The sequence below is a fragment of the Hemicordylus capensis genome, chromosome 3 (genome assembly GCF_027244095.1).
Source record: "Hemicordylus capensis ecotype Gifberg chromosome 3, rHemCap1.1.pri, whole genome shotgun sequence".
NCBI lineage: Eukaryota > Metazoa > Chordata > Lepidosauria > Squamata > Cordylidae > Hemicordylus > Hemicordylus capensis.
In genome coordinates, this window is record NC_069659.1 from 351139986 (window position 1) to 351164623 (window position 24638).

A 24638-nucleotide genomic window follows, 5' to 3' on the forward strand; every position below is an offset into this window, starting at 1 on the left:
TCTTGGAACTGCCGCAATCCTTTCCGCACAAGCCAGAAACCTTCCGAGAAGGGCAGCCCCTCTTGCCAGCGTCCTCCTCCGTCTCCAGGCTTCATCCAGCACTGCTGCTGCCCCAGTTTTGCAAAAGGAGTCCTACTGTTGCAGTGCAGCCGGCCCCCCAGCCTTGCCAGATTGGTTCCATCTGTCCAAAATACACAGGAACAGAGCAGGCTTCTGCTAAAGCTCCCAGATGCAGACCCCCATCTCCTCCCTGCCATCCAGAGGATCTCTGGCATCTCAGTTTCTAGACACCGCAGTCACCACACACAGGGAATTCATCATAACCCACAAGGGGCAGCGAGGTCACCGACTTAGATGGCTTTTGAAAAGATTACGGAGAATGGGCCCATCAGCAGCTATTAGCCAGGATGGCTAAATGGAGCCTCCATGTTCCGAGGCAGTATACCTCTGAATACCAGATGCCGGGGAGAACAGGAAAAGGTTGATGCCTTCATGTCCTTTTGGTTGAGTTTCGTAGAGCCATCAATTTTTATTAGAAACAGGATGCAGGACCAGATGGAATTTGAGACCGTTCTCCCAGCATTGCAGCTTCAAGCAAGCCACTCTGGCATTCCCAGCCATATAAGACGCCCTTGTTCCGAAGCCCTGGCACCATCCTGCTCAGTAGTGCTTGCCCCAATTTCAATCTTACCTGCAGGCAGCGCTTTCTTTCTGAAGAGAGGGGATCTGGCAAGGCCAGTGTGGGCATTCAACATACTAGGACCTCACCACTGGAAGTATTCCAGATACTGCAAGGCTTGGAGCCACAGAGTCAGGCTTGCCAGGGAAATCCCCACCGGAGAGTGGAGGGAGACACAACACTCCTTTAGGCAGAAATCTGCTACTGCAACTAGGACAGAAGGGGGCGCTGTTCTCCTACAAGCCTTGGCTACATTCCCAACCCTTGCAGGCACTTCCTGCATGCCCACTTGGGTTCCGAATATCAAGTTTCTGGATCGAGAAATATACCCTCAGGATAGTCTCTCTTTCCCTGCGCTTTGCTCAGCGAGGGCTCCAGAACATTTACTGTTCTGGGGCCTACACACTGCCGGCTACTGTTGAAATGAGCGGCCCAAGCCAGAATCAACACCAGGACAAGCACAGATTTGTGCTGTGTTGGCTGGCACCCACCGGCGGCTTCTCCAGCTATGCCCCTCTGTTCAGAACTTGTGCAGAGGCACTGCGCGAGAGGAAGCTGCTGGTTGCAGAAGAGCAGGGTCTGATGTTTCCTGTACTACTTTCACCCACAACAGGAGTCAGGTACACAGACACAGACACTGCAGCCAGACACTCACTCTAGCTGGAAACATATTTGGGAGGCAGACTAGTTGATCCCGGTGGCCAGCCCACATAGGTCTGGGCTGCAGAATTCATCCGGGTTCCATAGCATTAGGAACAGCAATGGAAAACATCGCCACATGGGTACAAACTGCAATCCACTGAGCTAAAGCAGCAGCGGTTCCTAAGCTCGGGATTCAAGATGTTGTAGGATCCATCACCCCCAGGTTTGACTATTTATTTTTCAGATTCATAGAGGGCCCCAGACTTCCGTCTCTTGTCAGTTTATGGCAACATAAGCCAGCGTAGTGTAGTGGTTAGAGTGCTGGACTGGGATTGGGGAGACCCGAGTTCAAATCCCTGTTCAGCCATGAAACTAGCTGGGTGACTCTGGGCCAGTCATTTCTCTCTCAGCCTAACCTACTTCACAGGGTTGTTGTGAGGAGAAACTCAAGTATGTAGTACACTGCTCTGGGCTCCTTGGAGGAAGAGCGGGATATATATGTAAAAAATAAAACTAAAATAACATAAAACATATTAGAAATGAAAACTTTAACAGAATCTAAAGCCACAGTCCAATTAAAAAGACTGGCTGGAGAAAAGATAAGTCTTTGGAGACTTTTTTAAAGTTGTCATGAGATGGGGAGGCTCTTATTTCAGCAGACAGCACATTCCAGAGTCTCAGGGCAGCAACAGAGAAGACCCGTCCCTGCGTAGCCACCAGACCTCTCCAGACGATCCCAGTGGGAGGTGGGGCTCATGGCAAAGAAGATGTTCAACTGTGGTGAGGTATGATGGGAGTTGTAGTCCTTCATCTGGGGTCCCAAGCTTGGGAGCCTTTTTGCTAAAGAGCATTTCCTGAAAGTCCTAACAAGGCGTTAATCTCAACGATGCTAAGTAGCAGGGAGTCCTTGCTAGGACTAGTATCAGAGATCAGCCTCTTCAGGCAGCTCCCAAGGGCCCAAGCCACGAGGAGGCCTGACTGCTACCACCTGCATCCTACGACAGAACAAATCTCTTGGCTGACAGAGTTGTTGTCATTGCTTCCTCTCTCCATCCCATCTGCAAATGGGAACTTTCCCCCCAGAGGCACCAGTTGAGGAAAGCTCCTATCTGCAGATGGGTGAGTAACCTGGAGGATACTGCCGCCAGGGGCTGCCGCCACCGCCTCCTCTCTTCCTATCCATCTGATCTGCAAATGGGAGCTTCCCCTAGAGGCCCTGCTAGCATCACAAGGGCCCCTGGGGGTGGGGGGACTCCCATTTGCAGATGGGATGGATACAAGGGAGGAGAACATGGCAAAGCATGCCTCTTTCACGCACCTGCCCTGTTGGTGATCATGGAAGGGCTTTGCTGCTGTGTCACCTCCTGTAGTAGAGTGAGTGAGCGACTGTGTGTGCACCCAACCATGCCATGGTAAGCCCCCCATAACCCTCACGGAAGGAAGCCCATAAAGTCCACTTTGCCAAGGGCCCCCTCAGACCTGGAGCTGTCCCTGGCCCTTGCCACCGTGACAGCCCTACAAACCCTAGAACACAGGCTCCTTTAAACAAGTTGACAGCTTTTAGCCCTCATTGGGGTGCGTGGGGTGGGGGGGGGCACACACCCTGCAGGTGAAGTTTTCTGCTCGAGGTAAAGGAACCAGCTAGTGCCAATGACTGAAGCCAAGAATATACAGGTGAAACTCAGAAAATTAGAATATCGTGGAAAAGTCCATTAATTCAGTAATGCAAATTAAAAGGTGAAACTGATATATGAGACAGACGCATTACATGCAAAGCGAGATAAGTCAAGCATTAATTTGTTATAATTGTGATGATCATGGCGTACAGCTCATGAAAACCCCAAATCCACAATCTCAGAAAATTAGAATATTACATGGAACCAAGAAGACAAGGATTGAAGAATAGAACAATATCAGACCTCTGAAAAGTATAAGCATGCATATGTATTCAGTACTTGGTTTGGGCCCCTTTTGCAGCAATTACTGCCTCAATGCGGCGTGGCATGGATGCTATCAGCCTGTGGCACTGATGAGGTATTTATGGAAGACCAGGATGCTTCATTAGCGGCCTTCAGCAATTCTGCATTGTTTGGTCTCATGTCTCTCATCCTTCTCTTGGCAATGCCCCATAGATTCTCTATGGGTTCAGGTCAGGCGAGTTTGCTGGCCAGTCAAGCACAGTATACTGTATACTTTTCAGAGGTCCGATATTGTTCTATTCTTCAATCCTTGTCTTATTGGTTCCATGTAATATTCTAATTTTCTGAGATTGTGGATTTGGGGTTTTCATGAGCTGTACGCCATGATCATCACAATTATAACAAATTAAGGCTTGACTTATCTCGCTTTGCATGTAATGCATCTGTCTCATATATCAGTTTCACCTTTTAATTTGCATTACTGAAATTAATGGACTTTTGCACGATATTCTAATTTTCCGAGTTTCACCTGTAAGCATGGTTGCAGAGCCGCGGTGGGCGTGTGGCCCTACCTCAACCATCGATTCACCCTATCCAAGCACATTTCTGAAAAACAGGTTTTTACATTTGTGTCATGACAGTTTACAGCTAGAGAGATATTTAACGGCAGGAAAATTTCTGGTTAAGACGTCAGAAGCAGCCAATCCCCCTCTCCCCCTCAGTGGCTGGGCTCCAAAACCTGCACTCCCCCCTCCCCTCCTCACCCCCCCCCAATCTTCTTGTTCTGACCCAGAGTTTGGGTTTTCCAGGAGATTTTAATTTAGAAACCTCACCCACGTAATCACTTGCGATAGCACTGGCTTAGAAAAGTTCATCTACTGGCATCTCATTTTCTCATGATTTGTTCTGTCAATAACAAGGCATATTCTACCATGTTCCTGGTTGTATGTATCATTAGGTTTAGACAACAAAAACTAGCCAGATACTAGTTGGGTTGTTGCAGTGTTTTCGAAAATGTTTACAGGAAGAAGCCAGCTGCATTCCTAAGCATATTTAAGTGGAAGTCAATCCTGCTGAAAGTTGTGGGGCTGACATTCAAGGAAATACGATCGAGTGATGGAGATTCCGCTGAAATTGCAGCACATGCTTTTTCTGTCGTTAGCAAGCGGACATGCTGGGGTGTGGTTGGGGCTGGGGGAAGTGCAGAGCTGAGTTTCAGTTCCTCGAGGAATCAGAGGCACTGGTGGACTGCCACAGAAGTGCTTAGAAGGAGAGAGTTGATCGAAAGACTATTACAGAGACAATTGATGTTGGAGTACTAAGAATCAGTCCCTTGGGTGTCCATGCATTAATGCACCAATCAGCCCGGCTGGCTGGCTAACCTGAGGCTGGCAACAGCATCCAAGCAACTCACACATAGCCACATGTGCTTATGCATACAAAAGCCCAACACAAGCATCATACAACAGCAAGCAAAGCAGCAATCATAGGCCGCTGCTGCTAACACCCAGCGGCAGGCCTGCATGTCAAACGATCCACCAAAGCAGGCCATTGTGGCTGGGGATGATGAGAGTTGTAATGCAAGAACATCTGAACACCCAGCCTAGATGAATGGATTGCAGCCAGCTGAGGGGGCCACAACAGCCCAAGGTAGAGCAGTGGTGTTGTGCCAGGGAGAGGTAGTTGCCGTCCACTCTCGTCTAGGCCAGCTCTCGTTTTATTCCTGCACTGTGTTCAAAACCACCATGGCCTGCCTCAAAAGGATGAGCAAAGCTGCATTTGTGGAGACAGTGCAGAAAGCTTGGACTCTACCAAAAGGTGGCTTGACAGACCATCTTCTCCCCTATCAGTTGGACTCTCAACACAGCAGCAAACCTACACTCCAAGTCTGAATCTGTTCACCTGACCTAGCCCTGACCCTGAAGGATAGTTGGCAAGGACTTGTTAGAACAGGGCCTTCCCAGCTGCTATGCCCAACTAAGCTTGCAGAACTCCCTCTCATGGGAAGCCTGCCTGGCCCCATCTATTCCCACTTTTGAGCAGCTTGTGTCAAGACCTGTTTTGCCAGGCCTGTGGCCTCAAATGAACTCCTCCCCCTGGTGTGCTGGCAGATGTACTTGCCTAAACTACTCTACTCTGGTTTCTTGATTGAATTTTAAGTGGGCAGCTCAATATTCCACTTAGTGGTATAGGATTTGTATATGGCTTTATTAAAAAGGTGGTATACAGCTGTATATACCTAAAAAGAGCAAACTCGTCTGGGCTCCTCCTGCCTGGGAGGAGACAGTGCAAGTAACACCAAAATGCTCTGCAGTAGCAACTCTTACCTAGTTTGCCTGTGTGAGTTCTATTCATTCCTCTTACGACTCAACTCAATTCTAGGGGTCAAAGACCTATACCAGCAGAGGGCCAAGCCTCTTCTGGCTATTCACATGCTAGATTGGGCAGAAAATTGGGGAGTGGTCCTAAGGCAGGGCTATCCTCTGCTAATACAGAGTTGTGAAACTTCCCAGCTTAAAGAAAGATCCACCCTCCACTCTTGCCCTGGGTATATCCTTTCATTTCAGTTGCTGAAGCCAACACCTTGTATCTTCCTACACTTTGCTCCTTTTCCCTAGTTTTCTTGCCTGCTCATTCCTCAACAGCCAGCATTTTCCACTGGACACAGCTGTTGGTGTATCGCAACTGAGAAAAGCAGGGGAACCCCAACTGTTAGCTAATGCCATCCTCCAGTGGCTGGCATTTATCTTATGTTTCCTTTTTAGATTGTGAGCCCTTTGGGGACAGGGAACTTTGGGAACCTTTGTTGAAAAGCAGTCTATAAATAGTCATCGTCGTAAATCTGATAAGCCCTTGGCACTAAGGCCACTGCAGCAAGCATTTGTTTAGAGTGAGAGAGAGAGAGAGAGAGAGGTTTCTCTTAGCAGAATATACCATTGTAGTATGCTAGAGTTCACCTATCTCTTAAAGATCTCCACATCCCATGAGATCAGATTGGGAAGATGTTTTCCTCCTACAGACCCCAACACTCAGTGCAGCTAAATATATGCTAACAGCTCACTTGGTTATTTTAAGTTAGTGGTCCATCAGCCTCTAGGAAAAAGCATAGCTCATACAAGAAGTGGTTAGGAATATATTTGTTTGAAAGGCTGAGGTGCGTTGGAAGTACAGGTACTTGCTTTGGAAGACATGCAAGATGTTCTAAAGCTAATCTCCAACTCCAGCTTACTGACTCAATAGCAAGGAACGAAAAAGCATCAGGGTGCGCCCACCCTTTTTGAAGGCTCTCTGAGCAGGTGATGCATAGACTTGACAAGGATCTCATGTCAGCCAGCTATTTCCTCCCTCCTTTTGTTGGGAAGTAGTTCCACCACAGCAACTCCCCTCCACACAATGCAGTAAAATAGGTTGGTTGCAAACACACAGCCTGTACCTAATTTGCTCTATAGTGGTTTTCCCCCAGAGCCCACAGCTGGCCCTCTTATGACTACCTTGCAGGAAGCAGCAAGAAGCCCATTCATTTTAAGAGTGAAGTTGCTCGGGAACATGGTTGAACAGAAACTTCCCCCCAAAGAAGTCTATAACAGCATTATGCTACAAGCTTGCCATTTGGTGCAGGAATCCTCAACAACTGAGCACGATTGCTTAGCCTGGGGTTCACCAGTGTGCTGTAAGCAGGGGTCTATACATACAAAGCGAAATAGATGGGACTACCTTAAGTGGCACAGCGGGGAAATGACTAACAAGCAAAAGGTTGCCAGTTCAAATTCCCGCTGATACTATATCGAGCAGCAGTGATCTAGGTAGATGCTGAAAGGCATCATCTCATACTGAATGGGAGGAGACAATGGTAAACCCCTCCTAAATTCTACCAAAAAAACCTACAGGGCTCTGTGGGCACCAGGAGTCGAAATCGACTTGATAACATTCTTTACTACCTTATTCCAAGACACCTCAGTCATTTCTCTTGGTCAGGAGAGGCTACACATGTAGCTGACTGAGGGACTTGCTGGAAGCATATTCCTTATCCAGACGATGCTTTTTAAAGAACAAGCACTGGAAGACCTGCACCCCCAAAATAAGCTTTGGGCCATCCCAAAGCTTATGTGTGTGTGTGTGTATAATAAATAATAATAATTTGATTATTTAATAAATAATAATAATTCGATATATATATATATAACAGGAATAAAATGAATTCTGCCTTCTAGCTATGGAAAATCATGAACTATGCTTTTCCACACCTTCATTAGCAGCCAACATCAGAGATTCAGTACAGTGTATGCTGTATAGGCAAGCCAGTTACTTCACTGCGTGAAAGGTCAAGACTTGATAGGCCCATAGCTTCTTGGCCAAAATCAACTACAGCAAGCGTCCATTTGTTTGCTTTCCAGAGGTCAGCATGTTTTAACTTTACTTTGAGTTGTATTCCAGGGAGCCTGTTGCTTCAATGTATCAGAAATGTCTGTACCATTACTAGATGACCACTTGCCCACCACCAGTTACTCTGTAACACACAACAGAGGGTGCAGGTTGTGCCTGAAGGTCAACTTCACTCATGCAGAACAAAGGTAAGATCGAACAGGTGTGCACTCTAGTACAATCCCTAGTATGCCCTGCAACATACAAGAATTCCATGGTGGTCACGCAGGAATTCCTCAGCAGAGAGAAGATCCTACCATCCAAGGACCACCTCGTGGCCTAAGCAACTGGAGATGAATGCAATGTTGCCAGTGGCTTGGCCACCCAGTTGTAGGTCACTGTTCAAGAGGCCAAGGCCGAGCAATATGGTTTGACTAGTTCTCACATATAGAGGTAACTGTTGTGTTGCTTTGATCTCCTCCATCTTCAGCTGACCCCAAGGTCAAGGACAGCAGCTGGGTGAAGCCTTGACCAACCCAAACCCTTCCGTCAAGCATATAAGGTCACAAAGCAGTTGGTTCTACATACTTTATTAGGTTTAGAACTGGACAAATCACAAGTGTACAAAATGGGAGACCACACTATTGGAAGCAGGGGATTGTGGGTTGCAGCAGCATTTCTAGTGACCCAAAAGCATTTGGTAGGAAAAAGCTAATTGGGCAAAAAAAGAGAGAGAGAGCGCGGGCAGTAGGAGGGAGAATGGAATGACTTACTGGCCAATTCTGGGGTTACAGAGGATAGCTCCTCTATCTTACCATTTGACAAAGCCAGTCTGTCCACATGTGCCTGCTAGGTGTGTGTTTCTTTTTTTTTCTTGGTGGGGGGAGTTGGTTTAATGAGACAGGAGGTGCTGGCTTAGTCTGCTTTTTCTCAGTGCTCCAAGGGCTGAAATGCTGTGCTAAATCCCACCCTCCAGCAGGGAGATGCCAACCTCAACCTTTTTGGTCACAATTTTTCCCATAGCAGGGCTCCATACCAAGGACACCGCAGAGAAAATGAAGAGGGGGGATGAAGAGCAGTTAAGGGGAACCACAAGCCCCAGTCCGGCTGCACAGCAACAATCACAACATCAACAGCAAGTACAGGAGCCAGAATCAACTCAAGGTTTGTCCAGTCTATGGTTTTCAGGCCTATTCTACGAGTACATATGCACAAGAACTTCCAAAAATACTAGAGTATGATGCAAGTAGTGACACCAGCAGAAGAAGGTTTTTATCACATGGTGGATGTTCCCTAGAATGACCACTGGGTGGTGGTGGTGGTTAGACTGGCCCTTTCATACCCTGGGACAGAAGCAAGACGCCAGCTGGGCTCTTTTGCCGCCTGACTTCAGCTGTGACCAATAGCAACTGAAACCGGAGCAGGCACCAGTGTCCTTTTTCCAGAGAGAAGCCACAGGAGTCTAGCTTCCAGCCTCTGTATAGAGGAGGGGCCAGAGAGATGCTCTTCATCGTATTGTACTTTGAGACCAAGGGAGGCTGGGGAAGAGGGAGCCAGCTGGCTGCACAGGGCTAACATCTTGTCTCGTAGATCCCGCTCCTGCCAATGTACCTCACCCATTTGATCACGTCGTGGTCACTGTAGTTCAGCTTTGGCTCGAAGACTTTCAGGTAGCGCACCTTCAGCCCAGAGGGTGCAAATGGGACCTGAACAGAGCAAAGAACAAGGGTGAGGAGAGGGGAACTGAGCAAGTGCTTAGACTGTATGGTACTGAAGAAACCGAGGACTGTGGCAGCCTCTTGTTAACTAGTCCTCTGGCGGCTCCCAAAGAGATTCCTCTCCAAACCTCACCACGTGACATGTCAGCCATGTTAAGTGGCTGCCCTTAAGAAACTCAGCAAGGCAGCTCTAGCTGCTAGAGGTGCATGAGGAGGGACGGAAGGTAGTTGCCCTCCTGGTGTGTGGTCTGAAGCAGGACCCTGCTGGCCTCTCCCACAGGGAGATCATTGGCTGTAGCCTGTGTGCGCACACAGGCTTCTCATGAGAATGTGCAGATCCTGCTTCTACTACTGTAACGCGGTGCATCCTCCTCCGCCCCACTGTTTCTGTGCAAGGCCCAGAGTCGCCCAGAAATGTCCTCCTAAGCAACGCCATTTTGAAGTGTACAGTTATCCCCACTTTCAGAAGTGAGTGCTCCCCTCACTTCAACTTTCCCACTCACAGGAAGAGATGGCACTTCTGAGCGCTGAGCGAACTCAAGAGCTTTGCACCCACAGTGAGACTGAACAGGCACATGGCAAGAAGCAGACGCCTCTGTGAATCGGGTGGGAGAACCCCGCCAAGGGTGACCGTGAGCAACACCGGAAGGAGGAAGACTCTGCCTTGACAGCTCAGGCCCCTCTAAGAGGCACGCTCTGCCCACTGCCCCTCATTTCTACCATCCTCTAGGGAACTGGAATGAGAACTGTACCAGCCACCACACATCAAGGCACCTATGCTTGACTTGCACATCTTACCTCAAAGTTCATAGAGATGGGTGGCCGAGCCCACTTCTTCTTGTCATTGGTTGGAAGCAGTTCTATCTCCGCACTGATCTGGGACTCCTTCATGCCAGCCATCCGCTTAATCCTAAGGGAGCAAGAAGGCCATTGCTCTCAAGAGCCCAGACTGGGTTCAGCCTGGGGGGAAAGAGCACAGCTCAGACAGGCCCCGCCACAGGCTCCCAACTGAGCTGCAGTTTAAACAAGCTAAGCATGTGCCAAGGCTCACTTACTTCCAGACAATGGCATTCTCACTGGCCTTGTATTTTGCCTTCCCTTTCATGCAGATGACTTGGACGCCACTAGTGTTTAGGGGGGTTGGGATTCGCACCTGGAAGACAAAAATGTTTGAATTCCATTTGGCTGCTGGTGTCAATTTCACAGAAGAGCCAGCTGCAGACCTGTAAGCATTTGTTTATGAGCAGCAGGGTGTTCAGGTACCTGCCCAAGACCAGAGTGAGTGCTGCTTGGGCCAGGCACTGCAAGGCATTAGACAAGACTGCCAAGAACAAGGGAGAGCCTGAGTCTCTTTCAACAGTAAGAGTTCTGCGGGTCACCAACAGCCTAACATGCAGAGATGGCAGCTGGCTTGGTGTTCAAATGGTGAATGCACATCACAAACATTGGTACTTTCAGTCAAAGCCTGGATCACACCCAAAGAGTAAAGCAGCCCTAATGTGTGCTACATGGTGGAGGGAAAGAGCTTTACAACCGATATGGCAGGAACTATTACTTGACACCAAGGGTCACACAAGGCGCAGGAAGAAAAAAAGACGACTGCAGGGAGTCATGAGAGAGGTCTATAAAATCTCTATCATGAATTCCCGCAGTGTTTTATAGAACTCTATAAAATAATGCATGGTGTGGAGAAAATGGATAGTGGGAGAAATTCTTCTCCCTCTCCCATAACACTAGAACCAGGGGTCATCCCATGAAATTGATTGCCAGGCAATCTAGGACCAGCAAACGGAAGTACTTTTTCACACAACGCATAATCCACTTGTGGAATTCTTTGCCACGAGATGTGGTGACAGCCAACAACCTGGATGGCTTTAAGAAGGGTTTGGATGACTTCATGGAGGAGAGGTCTATCAATGGCAATTAGTCGGAGGGCTATAGGCCACCTCCAGCCTCAAAGACAGGGTGCCTCTGAGTCCCAGTTGTAGGGGAGTAACAGCAGGAGAGAGGGCATGCCCCTTTCAACTCCTGCCTGTGGCTTCCACTGGCATCTGGTGGGCCACTGTGCGAAACAGGATGCTGGACTAGATGGGCATTCCTGGGCCTGATCCAGCAAGGCTGTTTTTATGCACTGCCCTCTATGCGGGTGGCAGTGCCCAGGGCAGAGGCTGGCTCCTGTATGCAGCAGAATGCCACATCCTGAACATGCGGCACACTCCCTTGCTGCTCTTACCTCTATCTTCTGAGCCAGGAGGGAAGGCTTGAAGTTTGATTTGATCACCACCTTCACCTCCAGCTTGGTGCGGCCCACCTCCCGCACCAGGGGTATTACGCGGAAGGGCAAAATAATGTCCTTAGTGGTCCGGTACCTGTGGGGAGGAGAATGGAGCAAGAATGAACAGTCTTTCGTTCACAGGACAGAAATGGTGCTAGGTCTTGCAAATCTTCTCCTTGAGGAAAGAAGCGGGAGCCTAGCAATTTGAGGGGGCAGCTTGATGTTCACCAAGCATCACCATCTGCTTGTGGAAGGGAGAAGCCATGAACCAAGGAGCTAAGTGGGGAATGGGCTTAGCCACAGTGATTCCGAGGGCAGTGCATGGAAGCCTGCGTACATACGGGAACCACTGAAAGGGACAGGGCTCTTTCCTCAAGGGAAAGACTGATCTGGAGGTAGCAAGATTCACCCTGAGGTTCCACCTTCAGCTTTAGCAGGGTGGGACCATGGACTGTGTTTTTTGAAGGCGAGGAGACCACTAATCCAGCATTATTCACTGGAAGCAGGGCTACACAACTTTGGCCCTCCTGCAGATGTTGGACTACAGCTCCCATCATCCCTGACTATTGGGGACTGTGGCTAGGGATTTTATTTTAAAGTACAGTGGTCCCTCGACTTACAAACTACTCGACATAAGTATTTTTCGAGTTACAAACGGCAGTTTTAGATCCGGTTTTAGATGCGGTTTTTTCGACTTACAAATTTTTAGATGGGGTTTCCTCGACTTACGAATTTTTAGATGGGGTTTCCTCGACTTACGAATTTTACATGCGGTTTCCTTGACTTGCCTGCCTGTTTACTGCCTGTTTATTCTTGAAAAGAAATGTTCCTGTGCAGTTTGCAAGCCTTACTGGGGGTCTGGGTCTTTTTTCTAGGCTCCGGAACGCATTAATCCGTTCCCAATGCATTCCTATGGGAAACCGCTTTTCGACTTACGAATTTTTCGACTTACAAATGTGCATTCGGAACGGATTAATTTCGTAAGTAGAGGGACCACTGTATTTATTTTCTGCCCTTCATCCTAGGACCCCAAGGTGGTTAACACCACAATAAAGCCAAGCACAGAACAAGTGCAGCTAAAAACTGAGAAGGGCAAGGGAGAGCACATTGGCCAAAAAGCCTGACTAAGAGGGAGGTAGTTTGGAACTTTAGTCCAAACACAGTTGGGAGGGCCGAAGTTATGCAGCTCTGGACTAGAAAAGTCACTTCCAGAAAGAGACGGGCAGGCCTTGTCGGGGGAGCAGAGGTTCGATTGCTCACGACATTAACACCAGAATGTCGGCTGTCCCCATCTCACGAGGAAAGCCAAACTCAGCTACAAGAGCCATCCCCTGTGCATGACAGGCATTGTCCCCAGTGTGCCTTCCAGCCACCTCAAGGGACTTTGAGCCCACAAGAGTGTCGTCATCAAAGCAGCCATCCTTCCACAGTCTACTGCATACACACGAAGCCCACCCACATCAGGAGGGTCCACCCCCCCCCCCGCCCCCCAGCCAAGACCAGCCCAGGTAGTGATCTCTTTCTACTGGCCGTACCTCATGAGCTCAAACTCTCCGTCTGGGGGTATGAAGCTGATGCTCCTCTCCGAATCAAACTTGCTGAGCCTCACGCACTGGTGGAAGGTGCAGTCATCAATGGCAATCGATTGCTTCCCACTGCAGCACAAAAGCATGCGGAGAGTCACAATCTGCAGCAGTCGCCAGGGAGCGTTTGGGCAGCCCTGTCCGGGCTACCAGTTGCAGCAAGACTACCACAAAGTAAGAGGCAGGGCGGAGAGCAAGCCAGAGCCTTGGCACTACTGGCACCAACCGATTCCCTCACAGCCAGTGGGGAGGTCTGACCACCTGGAAAGAATCCTTTTCAGCAGTACCACCATCCCTAGAGTGGTCCCCATGCAAAGACTCACTCCTGCTCTGCCCAAAGCACTTCATTGGGCAGCCGGGAGTCCAGTCAGCCCTGCCAGCCAAGCAGAACTCCCCCCACAGCACACCTTGGGGTGAACGGCTACCAGCGCAGACCTTTAAGCACACAACCCAGGAGGAATTCTCCACCTTCCAACTCCAGCTACTGCATTACAGGGTTGGAAGACCAATACCTCAGGAGCTTAAGAGGCCAGCACTATTCTGCCACGAGGCTTTGCAGGCCCTTCCAGCACCTAGCTGGGTCACTCCCTTCAGCGTCTTTGCTAAAGCAGCCAGGATGTTCCCCAGCAGCTTTGGACAAAGGGACAACTCCAGAAAACAATCCAGCAGAGTCTCCCTGCAACTCTTGGCTAAAGCAAGTGTTGGATGGGAGTAAGTGACACTCACACAGAAGCCACCCAAAGAGAATGGGCTCAAGCACAGAAGGCTGGCTGGCCTACAGATGTGCATGCCCAAGATGCAGAAAGCTGCTCGCTTCACATGGACATGGTTTGGGCTCTGTTCTGAGAGGTGCTGAAGTTAAAGAGATCTGGTTCAACAGTCCAGCCACTTCTGCACTAAGTTTTTGCGATTGGTCTTGTATTTCTCTTCCAGCAGGAAGCACTTCGGCTTTAATGGAAGAGTTTCTTAACCCCAAGCTATCCCCCACATATGTATGGAAGCTGGTGTTCCAGTGAGCAAGCCCAATATCTTACCTCACAAGGGGCCAGACAAGGAAAGTCTTTGGCAATGAGCAAGCACCTACAACCGGTAGCCTTGACACAAGGCCTCCAACACCTTGGGTTGGAGAAGGCAATTTTGAGGAGAAGCCTCCATTCCACAGCCTACGGGGCTACTCTGCTTGCAGCCACCATCATTTAGGATTCACCTTCCCATGAGTCCCCCGCTCTTGTGCCTGTCCCTTGACTGGGGGAGGAAACTGTCGTGCCATCCTGCCACTCTGCTAATGCAAAAAGCCAACTACAGCCTTTGGTGAGAGTAGCAACCCCTACTTCAAGTCCTAGGAGCCTTGCCCAGCTCACTCCAGCATGTCCCTGTGCCGGCTGAATAGGACCACAACACTTCAGTGAGCTTTGTTCCCCCGAGAACAAGCGAGTGGCAGCTCAGCCTTCAACCACAGGCGTGACCTGTGTGGAAGTGTCGGAAGATGGTGGCACATGCACAAGTCACACAAAGCAAGAAGATGGGGAAGGGGTGAGGAGTGCGTGCACACAGCAGTAAGCAGGTTATCTACCTTCCTGTTTCACTGGGGTCAGCAGAACACAAAAGGAAAAAAAAAAGAATTCAGTAACACAAAAGTGGTTAACAGGGAGAAAGGCGGCTGAGCACCAGCCCAGGCTGTCTTCTTCAAAGCAAGGAGTCCGGTAAGACACACGCTACGAGAGCCCTAGTGAACCTGGCATGTGGAAAGAGTGGCAGACCGAACTGGCTCAGTACGTCTGCCCATCCCCACCGCACAGAGGGATGCTACGGCAGCCCATCAACCCAACCCTCTTTAGGCAGCTTCCGTTTCATGAGCGGGGTTTGGAGTGGGCAGAGGGAAGGGATCAGACGCTACCCCATTGCTTTTGCTCACAGCAGAGTGCTAGACAGAAAGCCTGGTCAAACATGAGGAAATGTTGAGTGGAACTAGAGCAGCTCTGCTTAGAACCCAGCTGGTTATTTGCTGCGGTCCACGCTGCAGCTCTTCCCCACATCCAAAGTCTGATCTTGCCATCTTGTGAACTCGTAGCAGCAGAACTCAAGGTCACCTACATCACGGGATGAAAAAGCTTCTGTTTTCACATTGGCAGGAGCCCCATAACCCCCAAGCCAAACTATATTCTGTTTTTCAAAATGGGAGAAGAGAGAGAAAGGCACAAAGTTACTGACAACCAGCTCAGCAGTGCCCCCTGCAGGGCAGTGGTCTACACAGCTCTTACCTTTTCCCTGTTTCATCCGCAGTCCCTTTGCCCTGCTTCTCAATCACAATCTTGTCATTCATGCCAAACTTGCACTCTGGCATTCCACTTAGGTAGCTCTTCATCACCACCCTGCCTGAGACATGGGCACTCAAAACCTGACCTGGAAAGGAAGAAGTGCAGCAGCGTGACAGGGGAAAATTGGGGGCAGAAGGAGGAGAGAAAAAGTGAGGCACTGAAAGTAGCCACACCCCAGTCCTCTGAAGGAACCACTTGCTCCACTTACCTTGAGGAGACATCAGCAAGTTCACACTCTCCAGCACATCCAGGAAGAGTTCATTACGACGGTATTTGATCCCTTCACGCCGCCAGCCAATCTGACCAGTCACCTGACTTGTTATCTGAGACTGTTCTTCCTTTGTCTGAAGGACGGAGGAGAAGGGGGAGAACACACATCCTCAGAACACCTGCAACTTCACTAGCAGCAACAGAGGGACTGCCCAGTGCCACATACAACTTGCTCCTGTAGCTACAACTATCATCCATTTCCACTATGAACTCCATGGTATGTTCATGGGTTAGTGAGGGGTATGTAAAAGTCATTTGAACGTGGGCAAAGATGTATCCCTCATACAAGTTATCCAGAGCTGAAGGTTGGATAATGAAGCCTACACTGTGATATTTTCCAAGTACAGGTAGATTTTGCCCTTTTAGATTCTATGAAACAGCCATTTACAGGTGGCATGACCAGGGAACACCACGGAATGCCAGGTCTCGATGACTGACAAATTAGCTCCACTTTAGCCCCCCACCCGCCATCTCAGCAACAGCTCCCATCTGGAGAACCGAACATAGCAAGAATCTGCCCGTTTAGCATTCTCCAGACTGTATCAAGAGAAAGCCCTGCTTCTCTCCCAAGCCCTCTGTATTTAGAGAGCTAGCAGGGCGAGAAAAGGCATCTCCTCCCATGGGGGAAGAAGAGGAGGCTAGTATTAGTAAAGACCAAGAGGCTAGGCTAGGAAGCCAAGCGAGCATTTAGGGACCCCTGGAGAGAGTTCTGCCAGGACGAGCGTCACTGGCCCCCGCACCCAGCCAGTTAATTCTCTGCCACAAGACAACGCCATTCATGCGCCACAAGGTCAGTGTACTATGAAATAAGTCCAGCTGGGTGCCAGCAGTCTTGTGGGTCTAAGTGATGCCCTTGGGGAACAGCTAGGCCACCAGGGACTGATGGTGAGGGAACGGCAAGTCCTCCTACCTGGTGCTATACGCAGGTCCAGTCACACGCAGAGAGCGAGAAAACAGATGCATAGCAGCAAGCGCAGCACACACAGGGTTAGGAGGCAAGCAGGAAGAGAGAAGACCATTAGGCTTGGGACCATCTCTAGCACGCTGCAACAGATGGTCAAGCTTCCCATGTGTTTGGCGAAGCATGACAGGAGGTCTAAACTCTGGTCTGCTACACGAGTGGGAAAAGAAGAGAGGCTCTACTAAAAGGAGACCCTCTGGCCTCTGCAACTTGCGCAAACTGAGGGATGCAAAATGCTTTACTAAGAGAGGCTTCTGTCTGTTGACAGAGGCATTGCAAACGCAGGATGAACCAATCTTGATTTTATAGTGCAGCCACATGTTCCAAGACCCAAATGGTTAATCTGCATGTGACCAGAAATTACAGCACAGGGGGCAGTACGCCAGCTCCAACCAGACCAGTGTATGGGTTTGCAACGCAGCACACACATCCCCACCCGCTACTATTGCCAAGCTCCACGGCCATACCAGTTATCAGACCATACTGTGGGCTTTGAGAGATGGGGGACTGCCTATTTGCCAGCTTCCGATTACAAGAGTCTCCTCTCAACTCTGCAGGACGAACCTTCATCCTGTGTCCTGGAGCAATCATGCAGAAGAGCTGGAGAGAGCTAAACTACACCGAGGAAGAGTCAATCCTCCAAGTCGGTTAGCCCTGCCTGGGGTTTGTTACTAGCATGACTAACATGAGGCACCTTAATGCACAGCACTTGTACTAACCCTCTAGAGGCGGCTCTCCTATCTTAGAGTAGAGCCAACTGGATTGAGAATTGCAAGCCAAAACTGAAGGCGATTTTAAACTAGCAGTATCCTCTTTTTACAATGCTCTCACACATGTGCCTAAGTTAAGTTCAAAGGTACAACAAAATTCCTGTCCTCCACAAGCAGCTCTTTTCTTCTGAAGTCTTTTAGGGATGGTTTTGCAGGGAACTATCAAGCAGCAGCTCACATTTTCTAGAACCTATTCCAGCTCATTTTGCACAAAACAGGGAGGCAACCATTCCAAGTAAACATTTCCAGTCAGTGTGTAAGATAGCCATGGAACCCCAGCTTCTTCTGTTCCACATGAAGGTGTAGACCCAGAACCACCAGATCTTCCTTTGCTCGTGTTCTGAAAAGCTTTTATTCTTTTAAGTCAGTGCTCACATGCAGTTCCAAAGCATCTTTAAATAGCAGAGAAGGAACACCCACCAATTGTTAGAGTTTTGGATCATCATCTTACATGGTGGGGACTAACTTGGAGCAAATCACACCAGGGATACCCGTTTTCAAATGTGCCAGGCCTGAACCATCCTGAAGAGCTACAGCTCAAGGCAGTGTCACACACTGAACTAAACAGCCAAGGAACATGGTGCCCTAGGAATCACTAGTGCCCAATATCCTTTTGACTTAAGGGATAAGTGAGCAAGACTGAACCACCCTGTAACTATACAGCCAAAAGTGGACCACTAAAGCATGAGCAGCACTGGTTGCTTCAGGGCAGAACAAGGTACAGGTGTGGGCCTGAATCTCTCATGCTTCCTTCAAGAAACAGAGCAATGAAAATATGGTGGTTGAGAAGACAATCCAATGTAATCCTACAAATGCAAGTAGGGACTGACCCAAGGCCACCTGTTAAGCAAAAATCTGGATCTTCAGTCAATACCCCTGCAGCTTCATACTGTTCATAGGTCTCCAACCCTACCATTCTAAGGTAGGGTCTTTGCCCAGCCTTTATCCAGATACCAGGCACACTGATACTGCTAGTTCACTAAAAATACAGAACTAGTGATTAATCCCTACCACTGCATGGCACAGAGGAATTAAATGTCAAGCAAGTAGTTCAAGGATCCAGGCAGGGGTGGGACAAGGAACTGGAGTCAGGCAAACCAAGGACACAATGGGCAAGATATCCCTCTGAAACAGGCCCTGCTGTTCTCAAACATTACACAGAAGTAACAATGTGGTATCTTCATACACAGAACCAATTGAGCAAGAGGCAGCCTAAACAGAAATGCTTGGGCCATTTCTCTGAAGCTACTTTAATTGGTTGTCTTACAACACTTTCCTGTCCAGAGAGTTCTGAAGCCTTCACATCTGGCCCAACACACTTCCTCAAATTGCAAACTCGACTTCCACCAGGAAGTGAAGTTGGAAACATCAGGACTAGCCAGAAACAGCTGTCTATAGATCAATCTGTGTGATCCATGGCCTATTAAAACTCCTGCTTAGGAGAGCTTAAGCAACTAAAGTCCTTCACACAGGACTTATACATAGAGGAACAAAACTTGTCTTGTCTAACAACAACCACCCCAACTCCGTTAAAAATGAGCAGCAATCCTCCAAGATCCATTTCCAGATCAAGTTGGATGATGAGGTGAGGACTGGGAATACACATACACCCACAATCCAGTGTGGATCTGTGAGGACCCTGTGTCAGAGCTAGATCTTGGCTGAGGGCAGAGGGGAAGAAAGCCTCTATTCTTCACAGGATTCTATACTTGGGTCCAGGATACTTGAGAGTGCCTTATCTGTCGTGCACCCTGTCACCTATTAAGATCTGGACAAGTCCAGTTACAGTTGCCACCGACTCATTTGGTGGCAACTCGGAACCGGGCCTTCTCTGTGGCTGCCCTGGGGGCTTTGGAATGCACTCCCTACTGAAATAAGAGCATCTCCTTCTTTGTTTGTTTTTAGGAGGACCCGGAAGACATACCTGTTTTCCCAGGCTTTCAATTGAAATTTTAACATGCTATTTGAGATTCTTATCTGTTTTATGAATTTTAACTGTTTTATATTGTTCTTATATTATGTCTTAACTTGTATACCACCTGGAGATTTCTGTATCTGTCAGTATAGAAATTCAAATAAATAAATAATATACTTAGAACCTTTCACACCGCTGTAGGTATCCTGCCACCCTAGTGGATCACCCCACCATCTTTAATACACCAGTAGGGTGCCAACACACACCAGAGAGATGTGCAAGCTCCTCCTTTGCCCAGGAGCAACTGTAATGTGCAGATTTCAGCACAGCAGAATTTAGCAAAGCACAAGCCTTTTCAGGCATGAGCAACCAGGGCTTGTTTTGCCTGTCATTTATTTTCCTTCTCCAGCTACTAAAGAGACATGCAGACCCTGGCAAATACAAGTTGGATTGTACACGTTATCTGCTCCTCCTAGGTTTCCTTTCTATAGAATTTAGGCACCTACTGGAATCTCAAGCATCGACTGTGGGCCAGGATAGTCCGAGTTGCTGCAAACATACAATGCAGAACAAGGATAGGCCCCATAATAGGCAACGGACCTCCAAGTACTACAAGTTATTAGGCAGGCTCACAAGCCTCTCCTTCCCACTTCTACTCCCCATGTCCAATCTGCACCAGATGACTAACTATCCCCAGTCAAAGCCACCCGTATCTTTGATAGTCTCATTTGAACTGAGGACCTATAGCTTTCCTCCAGCCTGCCTTTTCAAGGCACTTCCAATATTTATCTGTCCCCCTGCTCAAGTCTTCCCATTTCTTGTGCTACGCAGACATCAAAAAGGTTCTCATCACATGCACACCATAAGGAGGCTAACTAAAGGCTACAATGCCATCATTTTGCTACAATTGCCAATATCTAGAACTGACAGTTAATTCAGTATCACTGGACAAGCTACACTATACTTCTAGGATTGTTTATTACCATTAATTTTTTATGCTGCTAACCCAAATAGCTCTAGGAAGTTCACATGAAGAGCCAAGAATATAAATGTGTTTTCTAATCCCTGATGAATGAGAAGAACCTCAAATGGCATCAGGGTATCCCAACAGTAGAAGACACAGTTTGAAAGATCACAATGCAGTTTTTAACACAGACCTTCAACTACCGTGACAACACACTCTTCTGCATTATGGAGGTGTAATAGGACACGGTATTATGGCCATTTCCCCTTATACATTGAACTTCCCCCTTATGGCCCTGCACCACTCCAATATGTCTCCCAAGACACTTTGTAACCCATATCCTCAATTCCTGTATTACCTGACTTTTGATTCCTTGCTGAGTGATGAATGTTTTCAGGGCCCCTGTCTCAGAGTTCTGAGGATATCCAAAGTCCAGGATCTCTACAAAATGATAAAGAGTTAAGATAAATATGACACCTAGACAGTTTGGTGCACCAACTGCATATCTGCTTGCTCATGCAGGTCAAGGCAGACATTTGTTTAAAGAAAGGTACCCCAACACCAAATGCTGTCATGTTCGAGTCTAACCCCCATCAGGAACTATCGTGGGGCTGTCCTAAAGTCAGCAGCAGTAGATATAGGAGAGAGAATACTTAGGAGAATGGAATCCAAACATCCAAGGGAACCTGCTCTGAAGCAGGATTGTCCAGCAGCAGTTGCATAATCTAACTTTGCAGCATTTTCTTTAGGTTTTGATTTTCGCATGAACATGCCATAAAAGTCAAAACCTAAAAAAATAACAGCAGAGTAGTAGGTGTTGCAGGGCAAGCAGAGCAGCCCAGCTTAGGAGAATGTAAACTGCCATTCGTTCCCAACCCCTCCAGGAGGGAACGGACCTGCAACACTAATACAAGGTGACGCTGCGCTTGTGGATCAGTTTCTCTCTAGCCTGCAGCCACTTGCAGATCTATGATCTACCCACTCTACCTACCAGAAGGGTTGGCAAGAAGCGTAAGCCTTCAAGCTTGTGAATCCCAACACCAACGATCAGCCCGCAGTTCCACCATCTATTGCCAGGAAATTTAGAACCAAACGGAGGTACTTTTTCACACAACGCATCATCCACTTGTGGAATTCTCTGCCACAAGATGTGGTGACAGCTAACAACCTTGATGGCTTTAAGAGGGGCTTGGATAACTTCATGGAGGAGAGGTCTATCAACAGCTACTATTTGGAGGACTATAGCCCACCTCCAGCCTCAGAAGTAGGATGCCTCTGAGTCCCAGTTGCAGGAGAGTAACAGCAGGAGAGAGGGCATGCCCTCAACTTCTGCCTGTAGGCTTCCAGGGCATCTGGTGGGTCGCTGTGTGGAACAGGATGCTGGACAAGGTGGGCCATGGTCCTGATCCAGCAGGACTGTTCTTATGTAACTTCTGCTTTGAAGGGGGAAATCTTGCTTTGACCCAAAAGGAAAAGTGAGGCACCCACCAACCCAAGGTGGTTCACTTTCAGAGCACACAAGATAGAGGGTGGAGTGCCATTTGTTCTCTTGCACAAGCAACTGTTCTAGGTGTGCCTCCTCAGAGCTGGTAAACCTGCCATGTCTCTTCTCTGGGACGTTTGAAAGAGCCCAATCACATCTGGCTAAGAAGCAGCACACTTTCCCCCAGAGACCAGTTGGAAGGAGACAAGCCTAGAAAGTCAAAGATGCATTGGGCAGCCTCCTTTGTGCAGGAGAGGGGTGGTATGGTGAGCTCAGGAGACTTGCATTGAAAGTGTTTCCACGTTTCTCCTGGCACATACCCACAGCTTTGACAATTACTGGCCTAGAGCAAGCTTAGATGCTTCGTTTCGAGTTCCACGTCCCAAACAAGGAATGGCGTGCCAAGCAGACGGTGCATGAAGCAAAGGTGCAACTTTTAATCTGCAACTCAATTCCTCATATAAAGTTAAATATTAGGTTGACTCATGTTCCTACACTAGAGAGGATTGTGCCCTGCTGGCCCTGCTGCCTCCAGCCCTGCATCACTCCATCAGCAGATGGGTGGCTGCCCTACTCAATGGTGGTAGTGCCTCTGCTGCCACTCTGCGTGCATACATTCCCTGCAGAAGCAAGGGGTGGGAGAGAAAAGCAGGAGTGTGGGATCCTCCACATACTTCCATCCTATTCTGTAGCCCGCCCGCCCCATCGTCAAAATGGTAGGGAGGAGGAGGAGATTAAAGGGCAGCAGCTGCTTCCACCAGATTGGGGGGGCGGGCAAGGAAGGTGATCAGGAAGGACAGTAGTACGGAAATTTAAACATCTACAGCAGAAGCCAATCCAATTGAAGACTCACCTTGCCTGCTAATTCGTGCAACTATTCTGCAAGATCAACTATTTTTGAGAATTGGCAGGGGGGGGGCTTGTTTTAGGTTTTCTCCGAAATCATTCCCCATTTCATCTAATCTCACTCACTCCTATATGGAGCCTGGCTTGCTCTCCCCTCCCTGCTTGCATCTGAGCCACTTAAAGAAAAGTTATGGAAGGAAAAGGGCATTGAAGAGGTAGCTTTGTATTTCCTCTGAAGTCATGTGTGGCAATAAAAAAGGATGCCCACTGTGGCAGTTCTCTCCACTGCGCTGAATAGGGTACCTCTGCATACTGCAGCTGGAGGGAGAAAGGGTATGTGGTTGGGAGGGAGGCAAGTTGGTGGATAATGTGCTGTGGGAATGGATGAGCTTGGCACCAAATCCACATGGGCCGAGGCTCTGACTATGGGATTATATTCACCTGAATTCTAGAAACCTCTCTCTTATAAACTGTATGCAGTACTCCACAGTACATGCACAACATGCACTGATCACACTGGACTACATTTTACCACCTGCAGTGACTTATTAGATGGATAGCAACTGCACACCTCAGCATTAGGGGATTGGAATGTTTCTCTCTACAATGACTATTGGGCTAGAGTGAAACCTGCTCATTACAGGCAGCTCTCCCACCCCAAAGTCTGCAACCCTAGTTCTGAGGTCTCATGTAGTTAATGGGTCCCCAGAATTTAGTCAGAATGGCTCAACCTCACCATCCAGAAGCTCGTAGATAAGAACAAAGTTGTTCTTGATGTTCTCTTCACTGATCTTCCCGAAGTAGGCAGTCATCACATCACACATCTTGTAGAGGAACTCAAAGACCATGGCAGCATTGACATTTTGCTTGGTGACTGCAGCCAGCCAGATGTTGGAACGCTTGACATGGAAGAAACTGGTGCGGGCGATGTTTGTGACAGGTGAACGCACTTGCTGCCGCGCATGGATGACATTGACACGGAATGCATCCACTGCATTCCTCCTAGAGAATTGGAACATGTTAAGACATTGTGAGATGCTAGAGGCACCAGTTTGGCAGATTACACCACCAACCACCAAGCTGTCTAACTGTAGATTTGTCCAAAGAAACCAGAGGACTAGCTGCTGGGCATGTTCAGAAACCATGCTTCAGGATTTCGTCTGTATAATCATACAACCAATATGGTATATTTTTATTGTAAACCACGCAGAGATGCAAGTTTGGGGTGGTATATAAATATGCTAAATACATCTATCTATCTAAAGCTGAGTAGTAAATGTTTGAAGTTGGACCATTCCGGCACTTAAGCACTCGGAGCTGAACTCTTAAATAGGTAGACAAAAGTGAACACTAATCATCTTCTTCATAATGTAAGAGGAAATTCAGCCGTTAAACAAGTTGCCTGGGAGAGTGGGACTTTCTTGGGAAGGTCTTTAAGCAAGAGATTGACAGACAGGCAGTGTTAAAATACAGGGGGACTGGTCTATGACTATGGACCCCATTCAGGTATGACCACCAACTTCAAGTCCGTGCCCCAGAATCTGAAATCAGCCTTGTTGTCCTAGCATCCTCTTCCCACTCCCCATTTAATACTCCTGGGTGCCAAGTGATGCCATCTCTTCATGCATCCATCACTGGACTATGTTGGATACCTGGTGCAGAAGGGCCAAGAGCCAAACAAATATAAGTGTTGCATCAAGTTCTATCCCTTCAAGACAAAGGGAGAGCATTACCTATTCATCTTTTCTATGACTTCCCAGATGTACCTTCCTGAGAAAAACTAGAGAATGGAACATAGCTGAAGCCAGAAGGCATTTCTCTACACTGAAAACAAGACTTTGGGTAGAGAAAACCGTCAAGTTCCTCAGTTTAGAACTCAAAAGCAGTTCTGCAGACAATGGAAACATCTTTGATAGCCCCAACACTCCTGTGG

The 24638-nt window shown here is 48.3% G+C and overlaps 1 protein-coding gene across 1 annotated transcript in view; it reads right to left on the reverse strand.

Moving 5' to 3' along the window:
• Positions 1 to 8176: 8176 nt before the first annotated feature.
• Positions 8177 to 24638, reverse strand: part of AP2M1 (adaptor related protein complex 2 subunit mu 1) — a 44509-nt gene continuing 28047 nt past the window's right edge. The window contains exons 3-11 of the mRNA XM_053308179.1: positions 23442 to 23707; positions 20735 to 20817; positions 15705 to 15840; positions 15440 to 15581; positions 13131 to 13250; positions 11554 to 11689; positions 10376 to 10473; positions 10119 to 10230; positions 8177 to 9308 (exon numbers count right to left, since the gene is read on the reverse strand). Of these exons, the coding sequence (XP_053164154.1) occupies positions 9174 to 9308; positions 10119 to 10230; positions 10376 to 10473; positions 11554 to 11689; positions 13131 to 13250; positions 15440 to 15581; positions 15705 to 15840; positions 20735 to 20817; positions 23442 to 23707 (1228 nt within the window). The 3' untranslated portion in view covers positions 8177 to 9173. The remainder of the gene's footprint in view (positions 9309 to 10118; positions 10231 to 10375; positions 10474 to 11553; positions 11690 to 13130; positions 13251 to 15439; positions 15582 to 15704; positions 15841 to 20734; positions 20818 to 23441; positions 23708 to 24638) is intronic.